This window comes from Vicugna pacos, chromosome 34 (assembly GCF_048564905.1).
Source record: "Vicugna pacos chromosome 34, VicPac4, whole genome shotgun sequence".
Lineage (NCBI taxonomy): Eukaryota > Metazoa > Chordata > Mammalia > Artiodactyla > Camelidae > Vicugna > Vicugna pacos.
The window spans coordinates 13382201-13401249 of NC_133020.1; the positions used below are offsets into that span (position 1 = coordinate 13382201).

At 42.0% G+C, this 19049-nt stretch overlaps 1 protein-coding gene across 2 annotated transcripts in view; it reads left to right on the plus strand.

Annotated features, from left to right (window-relative positions):
* The window catches only part of PLBD1 (phospholipase B domain containing 1), a 44359-nt gene extending 26827 nt beyond the window's left edge, over positions 1–17532 (plus strand). The window contains exons 7-11 of one of the 2 annotated variants that reach the window (XM_072954775.1): positions 10575–10775; positions 10883–11023; positions 14312–14497; positions 15109–15215; positions 17235–17532. In XM_072954775.1, coding sequence (XP_072810876.1) covers positions 10575–10775; positions 10883–11023; positions 14312–14497; positions 15109–15215; positions 17235–17402 — 803 coding nt within the window. In that variant the 3' untranslated portion in view covers positions 17403–17532. The remainder of the gene's footprint in view (positions 1–10574; positions 10776–10882; positions 11024–14311; positions 14498–15108; positions 15216–17234) is intronic. The other variant, XM_072954776.1, reaches the window with a different exon arrangement.
* Positions 17533–19049: the final 1517 nt, after the last annotated feature.

Below are 19049 nucleotides of genomic sequence, written 5' to 3' on the forward strand. Positions count from 1 at the left end.
CTGGAAAAATTACTTGCCTTAGGCTCTGGACACTCTAAACATGGTGGTCCTGTATAACTTTGTTCTAGAAGCCATCCATCCTGGACAAGAAGGGCTTTGAATAGCTGTGGTCTGTTTTCCCTAACAGCTGATGAGGCTAAGGAAGATAAAAGCCCTGACAAGCCCTTTGCCAGGACACTGTGTACAGATAACTGCTGATTTTGGCTCAGCAGTCAAGAACCAAGCAGAGGGGAGAGTATAGCTCAGTGGTAAAGCATGTGCGTAGCATGCACAAGGTCTTGGGTTCAATCCCCAGTACCACCACTAAAAAAGTAAATAAATAAATTAACCTAGTTACCTGCCCCCTCAAAAAAAATTAAAAAAAAAAAACAAAGATCCAAGGAAGTAAGACATAGAGAGAAATCCCATAGGGAATGATGGCACTGAAAAGGCAGGCAAGACCACTGCATGAAGACCACAGTGCAAAGATCTTCTCATCATCAAGGAGAGCACAAATAATGAATGTTGGTGAGGATGTGGAGAAAAGGGAACCCTTGTACACTGTTGGTGGGAATGTAAATTGGTGCAGACACTGTGAAAAACAGTTTGGAGGTTTCTCAAAAACTAAAACTAGAACTACCATATGACCCAGAAATTCCACTCCTGAGTATATATCCAAAAAAAAAAAAAACCCCAAAACCCTAACTCGAAAAGATACATGCTTCCCAACATTCATAGTAGCATTATTTACAATTACCAAGATATGGAAGCAACTTAAGTGTCCATCAGAAGATGAATCGATAAAGAAGATGTATATATATATATATACACACACACACACACACACACACACACACAATGGAATACTACTCAGCCATGAAAAATGAAGTTTTGCTATTTGCAGCAATATGGATGGACTTGGAGGGCATTATGCTAAATGAAATAAGTAAAAGGAAGACAAATACTGTATGGTATCACTTAGATGTGGAATCTAAAATCTAAAATAACAAACTAGTGTATATAACAAAAAAGAAGCAGACTCACAGATACAGAAAACAAAATAGTGGTTACCAGTCAGGAGAGAGGGCAAAGTGGTGGGGGAGTAGGAGGGACAAATTATTCGTTGTAAGATAGGCTACAAGGATGTATTGTACAACACAGGGAATAGAGCCACTGTTTTGTAGTAACTGTAAGTGGAGTGTGACCTTTAAAAATCATATTAAAAATAAAATAAAACTTATTCATGTCAAAAAATAGATCTATAGATTTCAATTGCATTGAATCTTTAAATAAATTCAGAGAAAATCAGCATGTCAGTAATACTGAATCTTCAATCCACAAATACTGTTTTTCTATTTATTTAAGTCTTTAATTTGAGCAATGTTTTGTAGTTTTTAGTACATGGATCTTACATACTTTTAATTAATTTGAGTCCTAAGTGATTTTTGATACTACTATAAGCAGAATCAATTTTCATTCCTTTTTCCAATTGTTCACTGCTTGTAAATATGCATTAGTTATCTATTGCTATGTAACAAATCAGCCCCAAACATCAGTGACTTAAAATAATGATAATTACTTGGTATCTCATGGTTTCTATGAATAAGAAATTTAGACAAGGCTCAGCGAGATGGCTTGTCTCTACTTCACTATATTTGGGGCTTTAGCTAAAGACCCAGACTGAGAGGCTGAGATCTCTGATAACTTATCTGAAGCTGAAGGATATACTTCCAAGTTGACTCACACGATTAAGATGATGCTGGCAAATTGATTTCCCTCCACCTGGGCCTCTTCTCAGGGCTGCTCAAGAATCCGCAAGACAAAATGCCTGGTTTCCCCCAGACCAAGCGATCCGAAAGAACAAGGCGGAAACAGCACCTCCTATGTGACCTAGTCTCAGAAGTCACACACTGTCTCCTCCACCACATTCTACTTGTTAGAAGCCTGTGATTAGGATCAGCCCACACTCAAGGAAAGGAAGTCAGAGTCTGTCTTTTAAAGGGAAAAATGTCAAGGAATTTGTGGAAATTTAAAAACCACCACAATACAGAAATACTGGAGTTTTTTTTTTTGTATATTTACTTTTATCCTGAGAACTTTCTAAATTTATTTATCAGTTCTAATAGCTTTTTTGTAGATTTCTTGGGACTTTTCTCCTTGCATAATCAAGCCATCTCTGCATAAAGATAGTTTTACTTCTTCCTTATCTTGTGTGTCTTTGTTTTCTTGCATGAGTGCACTGGACAAGACCTCCGGGACCCTGTAGACTAGAAATGGCAGGGAAATCCTTGCCCAGTTTCTGATCTTAGGGAGAAAGTATTCCATCTTTCACCATTAAGTATGATGTTAATTTTTGTCAATAACCCTTTGTAAAATTTCTAAGGTTAAAAAAGATCCCTTCTCCTCCTACTTTGTGTACTAACATTTTGTTAAGGACTTTTTTCATCTGGTATTCATGAGAAATATTGGCTGTGGTTTCCTTTTCTTGTAACAATATTGGGGTAAGCCTGTTCATGTCATCTGAGTTTGGAATTATTTTCTTCTATGTTTTCTGAAAGAGTTTGTGTAGGGCTAGAATTATTTTTTTCCCTTAAGTATCTAAAAGAATTCAGTGATTAAGCCATCTAGATATGGAATTTTATTTGTGGGAAAATTTTTAACTATAAGTTCAGTTTCCTTCATTGATAGAGATCTAGTCAGCTTTTCTAACTCTTAGGGCAGTTTAGAAATTTTATGTCTTTCAAGGATTTTGTCCATTGATTCTAATTTAGCATGTTTATTGATATAAAGCTATTTATAACATTTTATTAACCTTTTCATGTCTGTGGGACCTGTAGCTAAGTACCTGTAATCATTTATAATACTCTTCTTTCTTGATCAGTCTAGCTAGAAGTGTATCAGTTTTATTGATGTTTTCCAACAACCAGATTTTATTTTTATTGATTTGTTTCCTCTTTGTCCATTTTCCTCTCACATTGATTTTCATTCTTATTCTTTATCATTTTCTTTTTCCTACTTACTTTGCATTTAATCAGTGTAGTTTCGTGGACACCCAAGGATATTGGAGAGACTGAGATTTTTTAGAGCTAACTCTCCCTCTGGTTTTCTTGTTCAGACATTTCCTCTAAATTTCTGCTTGTTCTTCCAGCCCTGAATTTTGCCCTTTGATAGCCTGTATGAGGTGGGGAGAACCCTCTGTCAAAGTTGAGGCAAACTCATATATCTTACCAGGAACAAGTAAGTCATGAGGGTAAATCTCTCAGTTCTTTCTGTTTCCACCCCGAGCTCCCTGGCATCTCTCACACTCTTGCACAGTTAATGCTCAAATTTCCCCCTTTAAATTCTCAACACTGAACTTGGACTTCCAGCCTGAGTCACGATGGCCACAGTCTTCCACCCTCAGAGCTGGATTAGGGCATGCACTCGAACAAGGAACCCACATATTCATATTCCCAACTAATACTACCCGTATTCAGGTTTTTCCCTGCCTTTGGTCACTTCCGGGTACCTCCAGCTCATTGTTTTATATGATTTTGTACAGTGTTTATCATTTTTATTTGTGGGAGAATTCATTGCACCTCTCTGTGCTGCCACTGGAATACTCACCCTGGGTGAGCACTGTTATTGCCTTTTATTTTATTTTTTTATCTTAATGTTTTTACTTTTGGGGGTAGGTAATTAGGTTTAGTTATTTATTTGTTTTTAGAGGGGGTACTGGGGACTGAATGCAGGACCTCGTGCATACTAAGCACGTGCTCTACCACTTGAGCTGTACCCTCCCCCCATTACTGCCTTTTAATGTGTTTTACCCAAATGTTTCCCATATTAACAAAAGGTATCACAAGAGCCCCCCTTAAAAGCCTTCCCTAACCGTCAGGCTGAGTAAGCTGCTGCTCCTTTCAGCTTCCCGGGTGCCCTGGGTGTAATTTCTTTGGCACCCATGTCCCATTCTCACGTCTCCATCTGCAGGGCCAGCACAGAACCTTCCACATTGCGATCATCGAATAAACGCTTATGGAAGCAAGGAAGGAGGAAAGGGAGGAAGGAAGAAAAGATCATGGGAAGAGAAAAGGAAGGGAGAGAGGCAGACAGATTACAAATGACCCGCTCTGATGTGGACCTGTAGGGACTGAGGGCGAAAAGGAAAAATACAGTGAATGGTGGAGGTGGGGTTGCCTAAAAGATCGTAGTCTCCAACACAACCTCATTGTTTTCTGTCTGTACTGCCCTCCCTTTGATACTCTTGACTTGAAAACAAGAGTCCAGGATGCTCAGGAATTGTTTTCAAGGCATTTCAGATGCAAACCCGTATGTTCAGCCCAGGAATTGGACGTTGAAGCTAACTAGTCCTTTGTAGCCACCCTAATTATGAATGATATGAATAGGGCCTAACTAGTTTCATGGGAATTAGGCAGTCCCCAAGTTTTAAGTAAGTTACTTTAAAATGTTTGTGCTTAACTTTGTATTGAAATAAAAAGAAAAAAACTAATATTCATTTAGTTCCTACTTACGTGCCTGGCATTATAACTGACCCCTGTGTGCAGGCATCACACACATTTGGTGTGTATTATGTCATTTCATAAAAACCTAACAAGGAGGGTAGTGTATCTGCACTTCTCAAATAAAGAAACCAGTTCAGAGAAATTAAATAGCCGGCTCAAAAGCGCACTGCTCAGCGGTTGGGGTGCTGGGGCTCAAACACAACATAAACAACTACATAGCCCCTGTTTCTGTTTTCAGAAATGGTTCGATTTGTATTTGAGCTGAACGGTTAAAACTAAAAGAGCCACGAACTCAAAGGGCCTCCAGGAATGCCAGGTGGGTGGCCCTTTTGCATGGGAACAAAGCTGGAGCCTATTCAAAGTGCTTTAATTTAGGGTTACAGTAACGTCGCCCCTAGGAGGCTGGCGGCAGGCTTAGTTACCTGTGTGCGGGGCTCTCTGGGATGCGTTTAATGCGCTCCACTAAGAACGCGTGTGTTCCTGCTCCGCATTACACCCAGGCACCCCCTCCCCTCCCGACTACGTACACGTACATACCCCTTACACTTAAAATTTCCTGTGGAGCTTGATAAAAATGCAGACTCCGAAGTGCCATCTATGGGAATTCTTGCTCAGCTGATCTGGGCCGGTGCATCTGTAACAAGCACCCCAGGTGATTCTAACGTACTGGGTCCAAGCCCATCCTTTCGGACTGGTAGCCTTCCTGGTCTGGGTAACTGTGACTTGGCTCAACTTTCTCCTGTTTGAAGTTCAAATGCTTGAAAGTAGGTGCAGAGGAACATAAAAGAGTAGCCTGAAAGCCTCAAGAAAATTCAGTCAAGTCTCCTTCATAATCCGTAATGTTGTTACTTTCATGGGTTATTAAGTTGCCTCTGTAGTTGTAAACATTTTTTAATGTGGTATAATTACTTCTCTTTATTTCGCGTTACCTCTTTTATCTTAGATGCTTTGATCGTAGGGCTGAAATATATACAAACAATCTGTGGCTTAACTCATGCCAAGATTCACGTCTTCTGCCTTTAAAGAGCAGAAGCAGAGGAGGAAAAGAAGAAAAGGAGAACGAGGGCATCTATTCCAAAGGACCGGAGTTAGGTCTTGTAGCACTTCACTTCTGCTTTCCTAACTACCTTGCTTTTGTTTTGCATTCCTCTTTGGAACCATCCCAGGATGCTGATGACTTCTGCCAGGGCACTCCCATCTTTCCCCACCTAGCTAAAGAAGCATTCTGCCTTCTTTCTTGAAATCCCGCCGTATTTTCCATGTTCTTCTTGATGAACTGGTCATAAGGTGATTTTCCCCAACTCCGCCCTGTCTAAACATGCAGCTCCCCATGATTCACTCTCTTCCTAATTGCTTCCAATGCGTGTGCTCCATTGTGGGTAAGTGTTGTTGCCATTTGCATGACTACAGATCTGTTCCCCTCAAATTTGTCAGGTGGATATTATAGGTGTGTGTTGACATTCAGTCCTAGATTTGTTCCTGACAATGCTGTTTATTACCTTTAAAGAGCTAAACATTTTTTTCAAATAGCTCATCTAAGCATTCTTTTTGTGACGATCAAATGATAAACAAAATCTATCCTCTGAAAGCAAGGTTTCTGGTGTGTAGTAGGTACACAGTAAATGTTAGTCACCACCACTATCTCCTTCTTCCTTGTATTTAACAGTTACTTACTGAGCATCTGTTATGTGTCAAATCGTTTTCTTGGCGCTGGAGTGAATAAGACAGAAAAAGTTCCTGCGCTGGTGGAACTGACGTGATGTGGGATAAGATGGAAAAGAAAACAGTAAACAAATAATCCAAAGTAAACAAGATGATTTATTATTGAAGAAAAAATTAATTTTGATGTAGATAATAACAGGCTGTTGATTAAATATAAACCCACCTTCTTCATATTTACTCTATGTAATCTTTAAGAGACCTGCCAATTCTTTTATGTGGACCACCACAGCTGTCCCGACTCCAGATGTGGGGTTGTGTGCTTGAATACGTAATAGGATGAATCCTCCATTGATCATATTCCTACTGCAGGATTAAGCAGAAATGTGCTTAAAAAAAAAAACAAAAAAACAAACACCAAAAAACATACTTGATAGAAGAATAGTTAACCAGAAGGAGAAGGGGAAATTGATTGGTACCAGTTAGGATCTTTGCAGGAAGGTAAGTAAGTAAATGCCATTCTGGAAAGTAGGAAGACTGGGGCCACTGTGGAGGAGACAAAATAAGCAGCTGTAGGATTTCATGTTCTGGGAGAACAAGGATTCCCTCAAGCTGCCTTTTCTTAGTGAGGATGCGGAAGATTCTCCAGCGGCAGACGGTAGCCTTAAAGCAGGCGTTCTGGTGGAGACTCAGAGGAGAGCACAGGTGGGCGGAGAGGACAGTCTGGGCATGCGCCTTTTGAAGAAGCTCCTTCAGGATTTCGGATACAGTCACTGGGTTGGGAACCACTGCTCGGTCCTTGGGATATGGTAGGTATTTGGCTTAGAGAAATCAGCTTAGGTGGGTGCTTTCTTCAGGTCTGTGCTATCGTGGGCCTTCACAGTGCTTGATGAGCGTTCCTTTGCCGGGGCATGTAAGTGGCCAACGTGTCTCTTCTTTAGGTGAAGCTTTTCCCCCCACCTGATTATAGTGATTCAACAGGCTGGTAAGTAGAGGTCTTTTATTTTCCAGTAGGTGGCGCCAGAGCACAAGTTTTGGTTTCCCTTCCCTGCGCTGCCTCTGGTTATTTTTGAGAGCTGGCACTTTCCACCCTCCACTGCCTCTGTCAGGTGTTGCCTGGTGCCCTCACTGTCACTGCTTGTGCCTCCAGGGCTGTTGGTGGCTTGGGGCTGCCGGTGTTGCTGGCAGTGCCACGTGGGGCACCGAGCTGGCAGGTGCCTTCGTTGTGTCCAGAGCCTCCCACGCGGCAGGCTCTGAGCCTCAGGCGGAAGGAGAGGGGGAAGCGGGGCCGTGGTCGCAGGTGTCTCTCCGCGCTTGGGGTTGTCAGGCTTGAGGGTGCTGCTGCTGCTGCGGGCAGTGGGAGCTGGGGTGGGGCCTCTATAGCTAAAGGAGCAGGGTTGCAGGGCCCAGTTCAGTTCCCTGTGGCTGGGGTGGGTGCTGTGGCCGGAGCCCCGGAGTCGCGTGTGCCGCCTCCCCTGCTGTTACCGGGTTCTCCGGGGCTGTGGGCTCAGCCAGCGTGGCCCGGGATCCGGGACCGCAAGCACTGCCTTCCCTGTTCCCCGGGCTCTGCCCCTTCTGTGTCTTCCAGTCCACCCACCTTTACACGACAGATGTGTGGAGCTCTCCAGCACCCTGGCGTGTGGGGCAGAGGCACCTTTGTTGAGCTGTGCATGTTTCTCTGGTTGTAGACTGAAGGGCAGAGACAAAGAGAGCATCTCCCACTCCCATGATGCTAACATCATTCTTCCAAATGCGCGCATTTTAAATACACTTGATAGCATAATAAAGGTAAACTTTTCTGGGTTGTATTAAGCAATAGATCCAAATGGCATCAGAGGTTAAGTGGTCCTTGTTAATTGTTATGATTTAAGTGTTTTTTTTTTTAAGTCTTGAAATGTGATTTATTAACTGTAAGGGTTCTCTTTTCTTTCTTAATTAAGCTTAGCAAGAAGTTCACTATGAAATGTTGTTTGCAGGCTGGTTTTCTTACCTGAGTGTTTCGCTTCATCCTGATCTAAAATAGCGTGCCTTCCAAAGCTGCTCGGGACAGATAAGAGCAAGAATATAATTTTATGTAGTCAAAGAACATTTATTTCTCTCATAATGGAGTGTTTCAGGATGTCATCCCCTCTCTCTGGGCCTCTTCCTTTTTTTTTATCTTAAGCTTTAAACTATAGAATTAACTTCCTTGACTAAAGTTTGTTGTAAGCCAATTTCTCTTTGTTCCAAAACTCTGGAATTTTTACATTTTTCTGTCTTCAGTAAGACTACTCCTTTCCTATTAGTCACTCATGCATATGGAAGAGCACCTGCCCTCTTGTGTCCATAGAGGCTGCTACAGTAAGAAGTGAATCAGCAAGTGTATGAGGCCAGACATAGAGCATTCCATCCCATGGAGATTTTCTACCAGAGAGCTTGCTGAAGGCTGCCAAGCATGGCTGGGAGAGTTCAAACACTGCAGAGCGACCCTAGCCCAGGAGGTGAATGAACAGTCCTTGCAATTCATCTCGCGCTGTATCGGTCTTGCATCTTATATCTAGGCTGTATCTTCTCAGAGGGGTTGCCCATTAAAATTGCACTCAAGGGTGCCAGCCCTGTAACAAGCTTTGTACTGCTTGGACTGTGCATCCTTTTGTCCTGTCCATGGGTCTCCGTACTGGCCAACTGCAGTCTTGTGGCGGCTCTCATCATGTCACTTTCGCACTCAGGAGTTTTCAGGAGTTAAAATTAGACTGTTGGAGGTGAATGACTTCCCTGAAGTCCCAGGTTATCAGAGGGAGGGAATAAGGAACAGAGGCAAAATGAGAAGTGCCAGATTTGTTGGTGACAATGCAGAGAACTGAAACGCAGGCCTTCTGACTCCCAGTGGATGCTCTGAAGTCTTGTCTTTAGCTCTGGGCGATGCCATTATTTGACCCCACCTATCCCTATCAAGCCTAGAGTAAATACTCAATAGCTTGTTTGTTGAGTGAATGAATGAATGACTATCCAACTGTATTTTCTAATGTTTCTTTGCCCCTACTCCCCAAACCGTCCACTCTCCTGTGCTACAGACTACTCCTGCTGTGCACTTTCATTCATATTATTGCTCCCACCTGCAATGCTCACAGCTCTCTACCTTGTCAACACTTATATAAGAATCAAGACTCCGCTCCAGATCCACTTCCTCCATGAAGCTGTCCTCCTCCGGCCTTCATTAAGCCAGAGGAGGCGAGCCATGAGGACTGAGCAGAGGTGTTCAGAGTTAATGGGAAAGCAATGCACCGGATCAAAGACCTGCATTCTAGACCCAGGTCTGCCAGGAGCTGTATGATCCTGGATAGGTCCTCTCCCCTCTGTGAGCCTCATTTCGCTCTTCCCTGCTGTAAAGCATCAGACTACATCGGAGTTGCTCACTGTGTGCTATGCGTAGTTCTAATGAGGAGATAGGAGGTGGTTCCCGAACACGTATTTTTTGCACATTAGTAGAAATGTGTTTGCTGGAATATATTGGTTTGGTGGGGAGAAAAGCCCAGAAACATTAGACCCGCTGTTCCTTGGATATTTTTTTTGTATTAAGGCTAAGTATTTTAAGTTTGAAGAGAGAGTTAATTTAAGGAAAGATACTGAGCAGTACAAGCAGTAAGCAGGTAACGGCAAACATGGCAAGGTGGTATAAAAATGGTGGGAATTCGCGAAGCATCGGGGGAACCCACCACTCTGGCTCCTTCTAATCTCTCGCTGGGCTCGTCTCTGTCGTTAATTGAGCACTGCCAGTTCACGCATCACTGTTAGTCACAGACAATGGTATGTGCTCTCTCATCCATACAGCTGTGTCTGATAGCCCCTGATCTCTGCCACGCTCGTCACAGTATAAAGCACAAAACTGGCCTTTAAAAAAAGACCAGTGGCGCCACTGATTGTCCTGCGTTGCCTCCGACATTTGTAACAAGTGTTGACCCAGAGTGTCAATATCCTACTTTCAAAACCATGTTCACTTTTATAAATGTAGCTATGTTTCTATTTATAAAAATTTTTATAGACTCTGTATAAAATTTGGAAAACACAGAAAAGGGGAAAGAGGAGAAAGAAGGCACCCATATTCTTACTCTCCAACAATGAATCCTGCTAACATCTCCCCCAATTGTAAGTTCTCCCGCAGAATCCTAGAGAGTGAGGATCTATTTCTGTTCATCATTTTGGAACCTTGGAATAGTCTTAGTTTAACATATTTTTGTCATCCCAAATCATAAAATCAAAAATTTTCAATGGAGAATCCGGGCAGGGAGGTCCACTGGCACCTCTGTAAGCAGCAGTTGAGTAACTGCGGATAATGACTGAGGATGATAACTGATACTCTGCAAAACGCATTGTGTAGGCAAAGCTCTGTGCTAACAATGAGGGTCCCATATTTTGTGTATTTGTATGCTGATTTATATATTTCTGTTTCTGTAGGGTTTTTGGAGTCTCTGGATGACTTTTACATTCTTAACAGTGGTTTGGTATTGCTGCAGACCACAAACAGCGTGTATAATAAGACCCTATTGAAGCAGGTGGTACCCCAGTCTCTCCTGGCCTGGCAGAGAGTCCGGGTGGCCAATATGATGGCACGAGATGGCAAGCAGTGGGCAGAGATCTTTTCAAAATACAATTCTGGTAAGTGTCTCTGCAGAGTAACTTTTCGGCAGGTACATATATTTGGATTTCGAGTTGACCAGTGAAGCCATGCTCATGCCCTGTCTTCATGTCTCCTGATATTTCAGGCACCTATAACAATCAGTACATGGTCCTGGACCTAAAGAAGGTAAATCTGAACTATGGCCTTGGCAAAGGCACTCTGTACATTGTGGAGCAAATTCCTACATATATAGAATATTCTGAACAGACCGATGTTCTCCGGAGAGGTACTTTCTTCATGCTAGAAAGCTGGAAGTCTTATGAGTATGTGTGTGTGCGCGTGTATATGGTGGGGACCGAGCAGTGTGTATGGTGGGGAAAGAAGGATGGGGATGCCATTGCTGGTCACGCTGGGAAAGAATTACCAGGCTCAGCACAATGTGTGAAACCTGCAGCCTCAATCTCTTACTTGACAATGTACTCTTGTGTGGTAGATTGGGACAAAGCCAGGCATTCATGATCTTACGACTCCTCATGGATCCAGTATTACCTTCTCTCCTGGGTTCCTGGTAAAATGTTTAGTTCAGTTCAGCAAATGTTTCTGGGAGTGCAACTCTGGCCCGGAGACTGGAAAAACATGGATGCAAAATCCCCAGGCTTTAGGAATTCACAGTCTGGTGGGGAAGCAAGGCACATAAAGCAGCTGCCAGAACCCAGATAAGCCCTGGTGTAGCAGCCCTGGGGGTGAAACTAAAGAAAACCTCGTTGTCAGTAGGAGGGATCGGAGAAGGTGCTTCTGGACGGTGAGCGCATAGCCCAGCACGGGTTCTGGAGTCACACTGCCTCGGTTTGAATATCTGTTCCTCAGAATCTTATCCATTCTTTCCAAGCCTCACTTCCTTTATCTGTAGAACACAAGTCATGGTACAGGTCACTGATCTGTAATATTGAAATCTCCAAATCCTAAAACTAAAAGCTGTTTGTTTGCTTGGTTGGTTTTTGTCCTAGCTCCCTGTGGAAGCAAAATAATGACCTGATCTGAACTCACTCGGTAGCAAAAACTAACCTGAACTATTTATAGTCCTTCTTTCCTCTCCTCTGGACAGACTATTTATACATTAGGCTACAAAAATATCCATATCTTTGATTATGAGGTGCTCCCCGCAGAGACTGACACATCGTATATAATTTACACACTCCCCGTTGCCCGTTCTAAAATCTGGAAAAGCCTGGATTCTGAAACACATCTGGCCCCCAAGAGTTTTTGGATGTGGGAGCGTGGACCTTTGCAATTCCACAGGGTTGTCATAATAATTGACAGATAATTCTCGAGCACCTTGCTGACGCAAAGCAAGTACAAGTATCTTGCACTGAACGTAGGGCTTTGCACACGCGAGACGTCCTCACTGAGTATTTGCTGAGTGAAAGTGAAGAGGATGACTGAGTGGAGGTTTAAAGGCTAGGAAGGGGCTCACCAATTTGGCAAAGGAATAAGGGCAAACAAATGGAGGCACGAAGACGGTGACTGAGAAACGATTAGCTCACGACAGCTGCAGGGCGGGCTGTGACGCGGAGGACAGGTAGTGAGGGACGAATAGCAGCCCTGCGTGTCCTGCTGAGAAGTTTAGCCTTTCTTCTTTAGAAAACTGAAGTTTTTAAAAAGGGAGAACAGACTGGTGGTCACAGAGCAGACAGGAGACTAGTCAGAAAACTATCGGAAGAGATCAGCTGGTAGAGCAGGAGGAACAGAACCAAGATGAGGTGTGCGCCTGGCCATCAGAGCCTGGTCCTCACTTTCCCAGATCCTCGAATCCATTTTGTAACGACCCCCCTGAGTGAGCGGTCTTACTCCAGGGAGGCTCACACCAGCTGAATGCACATAATGTGCATAAAACAAAATTAGTGAAGGTGGGAACTTCAATTGCCAAGCTGATGAGATGCTACCAGGTAGCAGACCCAGCTCCTTTTCTTGTTGGAAAATTGACCTGAGAAGTCAGATCACTAGGTTGTTGCTTGATGAGCATGGCAGTTCGAAACCGAGACCCTAGCTTAGTGTGACTTAGAAGCCTGGTCCATCCAGCTCCTGAGAGCCTGATAATAAGCTCGTGCCTTAAGAGGGAGATGCTTCTTAAAGGGGACTGGTTACCGAGAGCCTTTTCCTCTAGGGACCGCTGCTGCTTTATAGGATGGTAGGTTTAGGTTCTTTGCAATCCCATTCCTAGATCCCATGAAGAAATCTACCCTGGGACTAAAAAAAGTTGGTGCTGATCTGTCTGTAGTCCCTCCCCACCCCACCTCTGAGTTAGGAAGAACAGAGGTAAATGAGTTAAATTCACTGGGAGTCTACCATATACTTGACATTATTTTTACTTATGTTCTCTTGTTTGATCTTCATATTTCCAGATAAGTTGTATTTTTACCATCTTACTGTAAAGGAAGAAAGGGTCAGAAAGAAATGCGCGATTTGCCCAAATAATTAAGTGATGTCATATAGCCATTAAAAAAAAAGTCCTGCAAACCTCCCAGGATTTGGAAGCAGCCGTGTTACATTGATAGACGTCCAGGGTGCATTTAGTCAGCAGGGAGGCACATAATTTGACCTCTCTGAACCTCTGTTTCTTCTTTTATGAGGAAGGATGGTAATATTTATACATCAGCAGGTTGCTGTGATGTTATACAAGATACTCTATTTTAAATGCTTTTTTTATCGTAAAGGTTTATGAAAATGTGAAGTATTAAGTGGCCATTTTTATCATTCGTCTGAGCTGTTCGCATAGAGAACTTTAATTATAATAGTTAGTATTCATGTAGTGCTTACCAAGTATTAGACATGGTTGTAAGCTACTCCATCTGTTTGAAGTCATTGAACGCTCACAATAATCCTTATAAGGTCAGTGCTATTATTGTTCACATTTTACAGATGATAAAACTGAGGCACAGAGAGGTTAAATAACTTGTCTAAGGTCACATAGCTCATAAGCGCAGAACCAGGCTTAACTCCCAAGGCTGTATAACCCAGATACACTACAGCAATAAATGTGATTTTAGCCTGTACTTTCAATGTGGGCTTTATCCCACCTATGAAGTTTTGAATGAAGCTGAGCCTTCATGAATGTTTAGCGTCAAAGGAGTTAAAAGCTTACTGGAACCTTAAAGATCATCTCCAATCCCCTCACATTATGACCCCCCATTCCCTCCCCCAGCTAAAAAATGAAAAAAAAAGTGAGGTTAACTGCCTAAGGCCTCGTTGTCCAACCCTGAGCCTAGAATTGAGGTTCTCCTCTGCTTAATAGATTGCTTTACGAATTTGGGATGAAAAACCAAAGAATTCTGATGCTCTTCTTCCCCAGTGGAATAATGCAGAGGCATACAGATTCTGTAACTTGAAAAGGAGCTATTCTGTACCTTGAAAAGGGTTCACATTCATTATTTTCTATAAATATCATTTTGTAATTAAACAACTGTGCCAATTTTCAGAAGAAACTACCATTAGTAACATTTCATTTGTTTCCTCTCTCTTCTGTCTCCCTCCCTATCGTCACTCCCACCCGTCCTTCCCTTCCTTTGCACATCAGGATATTGGCCCTCCTACAACATTCCTTTCCATGAAAAAATCTACAACTGGAGCGGCTATCCGCTGTTAGCCAAGAAGCTGGGTTTGGAATACTCTTACGACCTGTCTTCACGAGCCAAAATCTTCCGGCGTGACCAAGGGGAAGTGACTGATATGGCATCCATGAAATATATCATGCGATACAACAGTACGTAGCACATTTCTCCAGAATCACACTTCAAAACTCCTTTTCTTCCCCATGGATAAAGAATCCATGTAAGTTTATCATCTCTGTACTAGAAGGAATTATAAGAAGTTATTGAATTAAGTATTTAGTATTCAATTGATACTATACATACTTTATACTCAACAAATAGAAATTTGTCTTCCTTTAGAGAAGATGATAGAGAAGAAGATTCTACAGATTCTTTTGAAAAAAACATTGTATGTAAAACACAGACAAAATAACCCTTACAATATACTTTTTTTACCGTCCCCTCCCAAACACAGGTGTCCTTCCAAGGACAAAGCAGCTAATAAAACAAAAGTTATTCACAAATACTTTATTTTTTGATGAACAGTATCAAAGTCAAATTTGTATTTATTTTGTTGAAAAGAAATTGATGCATATTCATCCTTTATTATCTCTCTTCCACTCACTCCTCACTGTGCAGGGTTCTTGGGAGCAGGCTGGGCCAAGGGGGCCTCTGGGGTACACTCTCTGATTACCTGGGCTTTAACAGGTCCAAAAAGCTTCCTGTGGATAAGTGAACCTCAGGATGGCCCAGACTCACCCTTTGCCCCATCACTGTTTCCTAGACTACATGAAGGAGCCTTACAGTAGGGGTGATCCCTGCAACACCATATGCTGCCGGCAGGACCTGAGCTCCCGCAACCCGAGTCCTGGAGGTTGCTATGACACCAAGGTAACATGCTATTGGTTTTTAAATTTAACTTCCACCAGCACCTAGGCCTATTCAAAGGCAGAACTGCAGAGATGTTTGTGGCATAAAACACAATAATGTCTCTAAAACAAAAACTCAATTCAGAAATCAGCTTTTTCAGAGATTCTGGTGGTAGGTCCCATTGCCTAACTCCCAGTCTCTGCTCTGCCACTTGATTATAAATCACATAATCTTGTAATGCTTCTGTTTCCTCAACTGAAAAACGTAGTAACAGCGCTTGCCTCATAGGGTTGCTATGAAGAATATACACTTAATAGCTATAAAATATTTACAGTACTTAATGGGTTATTTGTAAACGTACACAATTATGATGATGATGGTGGTGCTGATTTTGTTGACGTCTAAAGTTTTACCAGACTGGCCCAAAGTCCAAAGAACATATTATTGAAAGCAGTGTGATTTCACATTAAACAGGAATTGAGTTTACCTGAAGGAACATGTATTGGACCAGATGCTGAAAGCACTAAAGGGTTTTTCTACGTTAGAATTGTGTTTTGTTTTTTAATTTATTTATTTGTAATTTTTTTGGCAGGGGGTTAGGGAATTAGGTTTATTTATGTATTTATTTTTAGAGGAGGTACTGGGGACTGAACCCAGGACCTCGTGCATGCTAAGCATGCACTCTACCACTTGAGCTATACCCTCCCCCCTCTACGTTAGAATTGTTCAGTGCTGTAATGTGTCTCACAATGTAGGTAATAAGTCTGTGGGGAGGGGGCTGAAGCCAGCTCCCGTAGGCTTGAGAACCAGTTGTTAAAATCAGTTGCCACCATGTTGATAGCTTGAGATGGTGGAATATTTACACCATGGAAATCAGCAAATACTATAATGTGGGGGGTTTTCCCCTCCGAGAGCTAGTTAAAAACTTACTGGCACACTACTGGATTCGGGGTGTCAAAGGATAGCAGTTAGCCATCTGTTGGGTGGAAAGAGTCATCTTACCACATCCTTTTGCACTTTGGGCTTGGGCACGTGTCTTCTCTTTGCATCTCTAGTCCTAAATTCTGGAAGAAATTTGTTACAAGTAGAGTTAGCTGTTCTGTCGGAAGCTCTGAAAACTGTAAGAATGCCAACCCCCTACATGTTATTTTTTCTATCGGCCTAGTGTCTGAACAGAAGATGCTTTAGAGAAATTTGAGGCAAACTTTGGCCTTAATGACTCTCCAAATGTTGTGTAATGTAAAAAAAATATAGTGGATGCAGTGAGCCTGGCACACAGGAAGCCCCAGTGAATGTTTTTGTATTTATTTCTTTTTAATGGTATTTGCAAACATTCAGTAAAGTGTGTAAAAAGTGTGACATCCATTCCAGAATACACAAAAAGAATTACTTGAATTGGGGAGAACCCAAGCCAAGCTTCTACCTGCCAGATTTTACTTTTTTTCAGAGACAAAAGCCTGCCAATTTTTCATCAAAAAAGTTTCTGTTGAAGCATGTACCTTGAACCTTAAGATCTGCTGCTATCCAGTGTTTAAAAAGTGTTTTTAAGAACCGTGGACCTCATTTTTTGATATTGAGTTCCTTCTACTTTAATACTCTTGTTACTGCCCTGATTAATAACAACTTTTACTGAGGAATTAATATATTCTAGATACCGCTTCAAGTCTTTGCTCTCATTAATCTTATGACAACTCTTCTGTGAAGTACGGTTACTAGCCTAATTTTACAACGGAGAAAACTGAGTCAGACAGGTGTTATTTTAAAGTAAGTTTTAGAGCTAGAATTCTGAATATGAGTAACCTGACTCCAGATCTCACACTTTTGGCTGTGTTCATGTAACACACTTTCACTGGTCAACTCACATTTGAATGCCAGATGGATACAGAAGAGCACATTGTGGGAGCCTGCAAGATTTTATTTTAAGGGGGGCTAATATTAGGAATTTGGAAAAAGAGCAAGAAAAACAACAGTAGCAACAGGAGATTTAGTCAAGTTTTTTCCCAATGGTTTTCTAAAATGTCCCCGCTCCTCTCTTTCCAGGTGGCAGACATCTACCTAGCTTCTCAGTCCACGGCCCATGCCATCAGTGGGCCCACAGCTGAAGATGGCCTCCCCGTTTTTCACTGGAACCGCTTCAACAAAACCCTGCATCGGGGCATGCCAGAGGTCTACAACTTTGATTTTATTACCATGAAACCAATTTTGTAACTTGACATAAAATGAAGGGGGGAGATGAGGGAACAGAAGGGAACAGGAGGCTGCAAGTGAGATACCAAAGGTACTATTTCAGCTATGTTTTTCCATTCAGAATTAGTCTTAATAAAATATATTAAATTCAGTCTATCACTTTGATTTTCTACTGGGGGTTTTGCCATTTTTAAAACCAGCATTTACTATAGGGTGGAGCACTACAGAAGAAACATTATATATGATAAATAACAATACCAGGTTTCAGCAGATAAGAGGGTATGCTAGAAACTGCTCTCTCGTTCACCAAAATCCATCTTCTCCTTTGATGCCTGGCCATGCACACCACATCTCCCAGGCTCCCTTAGGCAGCTGTGCCACGTGACAGAGCTCTTGCCAACAGGCTCTGGGCCACCTCCAGGCCTGGGTCCTAAGAACCAGGCTCCTCATACTCTTTCCTCCTCTCACCGCTGGATATGATGAAGCTCTAGGGGAGGGTGGAACCTCCAACAGGAATGCCCTGAGTGAGTCTTCCTGTCTGGTCACTAACAAGCGTCAGCCAAGTCTTCTGAGGTGCAGGGAGGCACACCAGCAAGCTTGATGCTGTCTCCCATTAGTTAAAAGCAGCATATCTAATCTGGGAGCAACTCTGCATAACAACTTTTCTTTCAAAGCTGGAGAATTGTATGTGGTTTGAATGCCATGGTGGTGTTGTCAAGTTCAGTTCAATAAACCAATACTGAATAGGGTAACAGCGATGCTTAACAAAGCGAGAGGCTTCCAGAAGAAAATACAAGGGCTGAGAAGAATCAGAATGAATCAGAGTACTCAGAATGTTAAAAACCCAGTAGTTTATTTCAAAGTATAAATTTCAGGCTTGCTGGACAAAATCCCACTACAGTTAACACTTATACAGACAACACTCTATTGTACATTAAAAAAAGAAAAAACCCACAAAAACCTTCAAAACCTAATAAAAATAGGGCAACTTGCTATAGCCCAGTTTATATTAGACATTAGGAAGGTCTTATATTGTCTTATTTACACTTTCAACTGCAATAAAGAAAAATCAGGATGCAGGTTTCCTACAGAGGATTTATTTTTATATTTAATTTTGAAATGGCTGATAAAATACTAAAGCCAGGATCCCCAAAGGTGTCTGACTGCCAGGTTACCTTATTTACAAACAATTTTTTTTTAAAAGACAGCGATTGAATATAAATGATGAGTATTTAACTGACTCTACAAATAAAAAGTGAAGAACTTATTTAGCATGATAAAACTATTTGAAGATGAGAAGACAGAACATGTGTTTGTATCATCCTATTCCTCCCCATTGGTCGGCTCAAGGGGAGTAAGTTTTAGGAACCAGATAAATCTGCCACACTAACAAAACACCTGGTAAAAATTGTTCTCATCTTTTTTATTCTCCCAAAATTCAAAAAGGAGGGAAGGGGCGCATCACTTCCCCAGTAAATAGTAAGGCAGGCAGAATCATACACTGGTTTTAGACAGAATTATTCGCAATCAACTAATACTGGGACATGGTTTTTCTGGAAATTAGAACAAAACAGGCCAATGATAAAATTAAAATAATGAATTATCATAGGATACTGAAATAGCTCAGGAAGGAAAGTCTGGGAGAACACTTGGAAGTCTTTGCAGTAA